This window comes from Dunckerocampus dactyliophorus, chromosome 10 (assembly GCF_027744805.1).
Source record: "Dunckerocampus dactyliophorus isolate RoL2022-P2 chromosome 10, RoL_Ddac_1.1, whole genome shotgun sequence".
NCBI lineage: Eukaryota > Metazoa > Chordata > Actinopteri > Syngnathiformes > Syngnathidae > Dunckerocampus > Dunckerocampus dactyliophorus.
In genome coordinates this window covers 21,454,547-21,461,715 of record NC_072828.1, presented here as the reverse complement: position 1 = coordinate 21,461,715, position 7,169 = coordinate 21,454,547, and the positions used below count along the sequence as shown (strand labels likewise).

At 39.0% G+C, this 7,169-nt stretch overlaps 1 protein-coding gene across 2 annotated transcripts; it reads right to left on the bottom strand.

Annotated features, from left to right (window-relative positions):
• Positions 1–273: 273 nt before the first annotated feature.
• On the bottom strand, positions 274–6,560 carry ebna1bp2 (EBNA1 binding protein 2). 2 transcript variants are annotated; one of them, XM_054789739.1, is made up of 10 exons: positions 6,494–6,560; positions 6,329–6,410; positions 5,978–6,061; positions 5,702–5,874; positions 3,345–3,468; positions 1,810–1,899; positions 1,637–1,712; positions 1,424–1,517; positions 1,164–1,335; positions 274–1,064 (listed from the first exon to the last, which is right to left on the bottom strand). In XM_054789739.1, the coding sequence occupies exons 2-10, from the start codon at positions 6,401–6,403 to the stop codon at positions 1,017–1,019; spliced, it is 936 nt and encodes a 311-aa protein (XP_054645714.1). In that variant the 5' UTR covers positions 6,404–6,410; positions 6,494–6,560; the 3' UTR covers positions 274–1,016. The 2 variants fall into 2 exon arrangements, with proteins under 2 accessions (XP_054645714.1, XP_054645713.1); XM_054789738.1 differs by having other exon boundaries at positions 6,329–6,542.
• Between the last annotated feature and the right edge of the window lie 609 nt (positions 6,561–7,169).

Genomic DNA, 7,169 nt, shown 5'->3' with positions numbered 1-7,169 from the left:
CGTATCCACACATTTTGGTTGACAAAATATCAAAGTGGCCCTTGTATCCTTTCATTTTTCACTATGTGGCCCTTGTATCCTTTCATTTTTCACTATGTGGCCCTTGTTGATCAAAGGTTTGGACACCCCTGCTTTATTTAGTAAGTGCTCAGGCTTATAGTTTTTGTGATCTGTGGATTTCACCACCATGTGAGTTACTTGCCATGTTGCAAGGCTTTAAACGATATGCTTAAATGAACAGTTTGTGCTTTGGTCTGGAAGAATAGAAATGAATTCAAACAGAGTCTCTGTCTTTAATTACAATTGCTATGGAAATCACAGAATCAAATCCTAATTGGTTATTCCCCACAATGCAGTGACGACACGGTTTTTAACCATCTCAGAATGAAAAAGACATGATGTATGAACCGGTGAGAAAAAAAACACAAGCACTGTATTGGGAAGGTCTATATAAAGCAATTATAGCCATCACATGCTAATGAAAAACAAAGGGCAAACGTGACACGCTCAGTATTATTAAAATGCCAGGTCACGTTGGAGACAATCAGCAAGCTGACGTGGCAAAAACAAAGCTGAACACAAAAATAACACAAAGTTAATGACAGGGCAGGGAGACTGTGTGAATGACATCATCAGATTAGCACAATGGGTACATAAATGTCTGAGTATGACATTTAATAAAGATAAAGGTTGCCTAACCATCCAAAAAGTTTGACAAAAATATGAAAATTGGTTGCAGGAACACAATAATGCATAACTGGTGCAAATGATCCATAAAAAGTTTGGCGACCACGTGATGGAAACAGCCTCAACACAGCAGAATGTCTTCCTCTCTTGCTCTGTAAATCCTCAACCATCCACGCACTCTTTTCATTTTACTGAGAGATGATTCACCAAAACTTCACAAGGAAGTCAATGTTCCTGTGTGTCTTCAAGGTTGAACGAAGGTTGACCAGCTGTGGGAAAGTCACCCTAAAAGCAAAGTTCAAGTCCTACCGAACATCCTTAACCTGGTTTCATGAGCGAGACTTCATCTTCCTTCGTGCAGACTTGCCTGGACGTTTCTGGAAGAAAATACAAAGAAAAACAAATGAGCTCCACAACCAGGCAGAGCCATGCGTGTGTTCACGTTTCTTTAACCTTACAGCTTGTGTGTAACTTACATTTTGTTTTCTTCCCTTGCCTTTCTTCCCTCCTTTTGCCTCCTTTCCGTGAGCCACTTTGGCTCTGAAACTGGAGACATCGTTGTAACTTTCTTTGGTGTTCCACTTCTTTCCGCTCTTCTTGCCTCCAAAGCCAAACTTCTGGTCTTTATACTTCCTCTTGGCGCTGGGTCTATTAAAAAGGAATAGCCACAAAAGTTCGAGGAAAGGAAAAACATAGTTGTTAAGTTACTGGTGCAATTTCAGCCTAAACACCTTACCCTTTGTTGTTCAATGCCTTCTTGGAGCTCTGAGATGCATCTTTACTTGCTGGCTTTTGGTCTCCTTCCAAGAAATCCAACTTGTCAGTCATTCCTGAAAGCACAATAATCACAACAGTTCCGCATGAAGGATTTTAGAGCAAAAAAAAGGAGAACGATTCGGGACAATGGCAGAAAATCCAATGGATTTAATCCACACTTCTGTGCGCCAACCTTTCTGATATTTCTTAACAGAAGACATCATTGCCTTCTTCTCCTTCTGTCTTTTCTGGATCACTTCTATTTGGACCTGGCATGCAAAAATATCATCATTAATAATGGCATAATTACTAAAAGGACAGATACAATTCTCCTCCACTTTCCACCTATCAAACATAAAAAGCTACCTTTTTGCCAAACTTCCTTTGCTCGCGGATCTTCTTTGCCTTCTCCGACTTCTCCAGCATGGCCTGCTTTGAAAGCAGCTTCTTCCGGATCTGGATTGTCAAACGTACAAGAAAGATGTTGTGTGCACATGTTTAAATTTGATTGGGATACTATGAAAAGGTGGAATAAGATAAGACACAAACAAGTACACAGAAAGGATTGCAAAACTCCAGAAACGTTCCAAACTGGATGTTTCTCATGTGAATCAACAATAATACATTTATATGATATTGCATTTGAACCCATGGACCACAATAGGTTGAAAATGATTCAGCATTAGAATTTGCTGCTTAATTCCCTTTCGCAACCCTGGTCACAGCATTAAGTAAAGCCCCCTGTCACACAACCAGCCAGAATGAGAAAGTTGAAAAATTCAAGCTACAATCGGGAGAGGATTTAAATGCCGTTAAAATACTTATCAGGAATAGGAACTGGTGCTTCAGGGGCTTCTTGGATTTCAGCACCTCGGTGTTTACACATTTTGCCTCCGCAATGTCCCGCAATTTGCGCAATTTAATTTATTTATGGCACGCCTGAAAAGCATGAAGACTCGATTGCGCACTGTTTGCATTCTGTTCAGACATGAATTACACACTTGGCAAGCAACTCGTGACCAAAAATGGTGCGCATTGGCACGAACTGACTACGCTGCCGCACAACTTATTTAGACCTTGTCAGGTAGTGCTTACGTCTAGTGCATGACAACAGTACGTGCAACGCACATTGTTCCCAAATGGGTAAGCATTGTCACCACCACTTCCGGCATCCGTGAAACAAGTTGTGGCATTATTTGGTCCCGTTGTGTCCCACATGACGCCACGCAACAGCAGGCATCACCCCTAACTTCATTAATTCCTCTATTTGCAAGGGACCTACAAGATATTGAACTCCGGAGAAGAAGCCCATACAGAATACAAAAAGGTAAGTCCATATTTTCTCACGGCTGCAGATTATATCTGTGCAAATGTGCAAAGGGCAGCAAAAAGGCAATAAACTAGAAAAAAAGAGGCACTTTTTCCAGCACCTCTGCTCCGTCCACGCCGGTGGCTGCTGGTGGATTTAACCTGGCCACTTTTCCTTGGGGGTGATGTGAATGTGATGTGCTATGAATAAGTCGACACAGTAATGTTTCAGCGGTAGCAAGCTGCATTGTTTTCCCCTCCGAACGCAATCAGAATGTCATAATATACCATAAGAGCATTTAGAATACCGTAAGAATATTTACAATGCAGTCATGAGTGCAGTTAGAATACCTTTCGAATGCTGTTCGATATTTTTCCCCACTTCAAATCCACTTTGAAAGTTTTTAACATGCTAAGAGCAGTCGGGCCAGCCGCAAATGGGCTCTGACATTTCGAATGCACTCAGAATTTTTTGAATGCGCTTCGACTAGCCAAGAATGAACCCAAGAATTTTCAATCTGACGGCATTCTCGCTCATTCTGCCTCTAGTGTGACTAGCGTATTAAGATTCGAGTAGTAAACAAAGCACTCACCTTCTGCATGTGCTGATCCGACTTGGCCATCTCAGCAAAGTAGTCATCGGGTCTCTTGGTGGAAACGTTGTGTTTGTTCAAGAGGGGCAATGCCTCAAGAACTGTTGCTTGAGCTTGACGGTAGCTATGAAAGAATTGAACAGTGAAAATTAATTAGTTCAAAACCCAAAGTTTGATGCTTCACTTTATATTTCAGACCTGAATGGCAAACTTACAGCTAATCTACCAGTATATGTTATCAGCAGGGCTGTCAAAAATAGCGTGTTAATGGTGGTAACTAATTTATTTCATTAATTATGTATCATTTTTTTTGCATAATTAACACATACGCAGTATGGCAAGCAGAACCTCTCTGTTGTGATGACAGACGGCCGCCCAGTGTATCTCCCCACAGAGTCTGCTGCTCTTTTATAACTTTATTCTGTCCTGAACACATCAACAACAGTGCAATTCCAACACCATGTCTGTATCACCAACTCACAAACATGTCTCTAGTCCGTTCAGCCTCGGAAGAACACTTCCTCACTGTCACTACTACAACCAAGAGATGCATTCAGGGACACTCAGAACACACCAACAACGTCTTTATTTTGCGTATGTGTGCGTGGTCTAAATAAGGAGAAAGACAAAGAAAAACAAGAAGTGGTTCTTCTTATCGTTCACCTTGTAACTCTTAATTTGCTGAATTTAAGTACGCTCGGAAATCCCAGAAAATAAACTCAAAACATGTGAATTAAACTTAGAATTACATGGTGTCTTTGAAAGCAACCCCTCATCTCCCATAAGAATGTGTTTAAAGTGTGATTCAAATGTTCTGCTACTATTAAAGAAACTATGCATCCATTTTCTATGCCGCTTAGAACTGGTGTTAGGTAAACACATTTCCAGACATGTCTGATATCTTTTTAACTTAATTTTCATTTCATTTTAATTAAAATTTTCAGTTAATTTGTAGCTGTTAATACATATCAAATATTTATAATCCTGTCTTGTCTTATCCTTCTTTCAATAAAATACAGTAAAAATGGGCATACTTCTGAAAACGTTGCAAACTGATTAATCATGATTAATTTGAAAACTGATTAATCTGATTAAAATTGTTGCTCATCTCAAAGCCCTAGATATCAAGGACATTGTCTAGAAGAGCTGATGACGTCCACAGCAAGAGCAAGTACTACACGACAAGATGCATCCAAACGAGCTGTTGAAAGACTCACAAGGTGACAGCTTTACAGATCAAATAGATGATGTCAGCAGCAGTGCCCAGACAAAGATCAATATTTAAGACGATGGATCTGAACTTGACTCTTTCATACCGACTTTAATGGTGGTGGGAAGCGGTTATGCTCGTGGCTTTATGCCAGTCAGATATGCATTGTTAGCATGTTAGTGTGCTTAAGAGCAGCACTCTTGCATGACAGGACATTCAGAGAAAGACACACTACTTGTGCGGCATTTGGGAGGAAGAGCCAAGGGAGCTATTCATTTTCAAATCTTTATTCCACTTGTGCTATTTTCTCAGCATCATGGGAACTGTAGCTCTTTTAGCATAAACATAGAGCTAATCTACTGCAATCTGTTTTACATAACTACACATCAACGTAAATGATGAAAAAGCGCCATGCTTAGGTCATGCATGCCAAGTTATAAAACATGTCAAAATGTACCTGTATTGTTTTGAAACTCAGTTCAATAAAAAAGTCCGTTTGTCAGGTCCTTTTTTTCGTCACTGTAATTTTCTTAAAAGTATTGTCAAAATATCGTCTCGTCTCTTGAGATGAGTATATGTAATACGAGTGTAAAAGTGACTGTAGCGTTGTTATTTCACATCTAAAAAGGGCTCTAATAACGCTAAAAACTGTATTTAGAAGGTTGTAAACAAGTTTTCTATGCTCTAACTATGAAAATATTCAATTTATAAAGAAGCAACCTTACTTTGCAGAATTGCCTTATTTTATTTACATGACAGCATGTTATTTCTGTCTCTTCATGGTTGTGTTGACGACTTATCACCTGCTCTCCATCGTTATCGCATTAAATAAATGACATGTCTTTATTTTGCTTTTGTAGACTAATTTGGCATCTTTCTAGTGCCTTCTGTAATACAAGCTTGTGAAATGCTACTGTGAAGAACATATTGCAATACACTGTATGTGTGTGCGTGCGTACGTGCGCGTTTTGGCCTACCTCCAAAAGCTGTAAACCTAGGGGAAACGCTGTACACTACATAAGACCTTTACTAAAAAGTTATAGGTTATATGCTGCATGAATGACTAATCAGACTCGATGACAAAAGATTTAAGATTATTATAACAACAATGCTTGCTTCAATAGAAACACAAGATGTAGACACTCACAAGAACATTTCCCTTTGGAAATCATCATCTGCATCCACTTCTCTGTTGTTGCCACTTTGCACTTTTCCTCCAATGTTAGCGAAGACATCATCAACTGGTCGGTTGGTCAGGTCCAATCTCTCCACCCAGGGAAGGTCTTTCTTCAAGTCTTTCAAACAGTGTTTCAAACCCTCCTGAATTAAGCAATTGTGTCGTGAATTAGCAGTGCATATTTAATTTAAGGATTATGACACAACAGCCAGTCAAAAAAAAAAATCATCACGTATTTTCACTCACCACATTATTGACGAACTTTTTGGATTTGTCCACCAGCAAGTTCATTCCAGGTTTCAACCAGCCTTTTGCAAAAGCTTCTTGGAGCTAAATACAGAGGACAAGGTAGACATCAATATTTCTACATATAGTGAAACCAAACACACACAATTTAATGACGTTGTTGTATCCCCTGAACATAAGCAGACCTAAAGATGATGACACGGAACAATTTTACAAACAGGTATCACTATTTTCAAAGACACCTTGCGTTTCAAGGAATGGCAAAAAGCCTGTGGTCTTTACAACCCAAACACGTGTAAACATAAACCACGATCAAATAGCTAGCTTGCTAAATTAAACAAGGTAACTCACTTTACTATCTGATAATTCGCTGTTTTCATCTTCTGATTCCTCGCTGATCATCTCGTCCTCCTCTACTAACGCCATGGTCTCCCTTGCAATAACCATAGGACAAAAAGAAGTTTAAGTAATCCTGGATGTGAAGGGGGACGATGTGAACTCAGGCCACACATTTACCAAGCACTTCACGTGTGGAGGAAGAGCCTTGTGTGTGTGGTACCACCAAGATAGTCGGTCGAGGCGCAACATGTATGACCCAAAGGTTCCTACACGAAACAAAAATAATAATTAAAAGAAAAAACACAAAAAAAACACAAAATGAATTTTAAAAAAGTAGAAAACGTGTACAGTAAAAATAATAAAATATAAATAGGTTCAAAGTTGTATTTGCATATTTTCTAATGAATAAGAAAATGCCGTGTAATTCCGATTCGAACCATTTGAGGGCAGTGTTGTGAGCCTTATACTACTTGTAGGTTAAACACAGTTTGGTTTAACTCAAACACGCTTTATCACTTTTGATTCAGAATGTTAACCATTATGATAGTTGCATTTTTTAGATTCTCTGAAATTTTAATGACACATTTTATGTACCCAAAAATAATGTCTTGAAATATGACCTTTCTGTTGTGAAACATGTCCACGCTTGCAGTCAGAAGGTAAGGGGTGGGCGATACTGCAAATTCTGGTATCGATCAGACACCCGATGGACCAGTAGTGCCGATACCAATATTTATTGAGCATTTTCCAAGCTCATTGAATGATACTGTGATTTTGCCTTTAATATGTAAAACATAATTTTTTTTAAATCCTATTAAATCTCATAACTAAACAAAAGTTAAAACTGTCATTG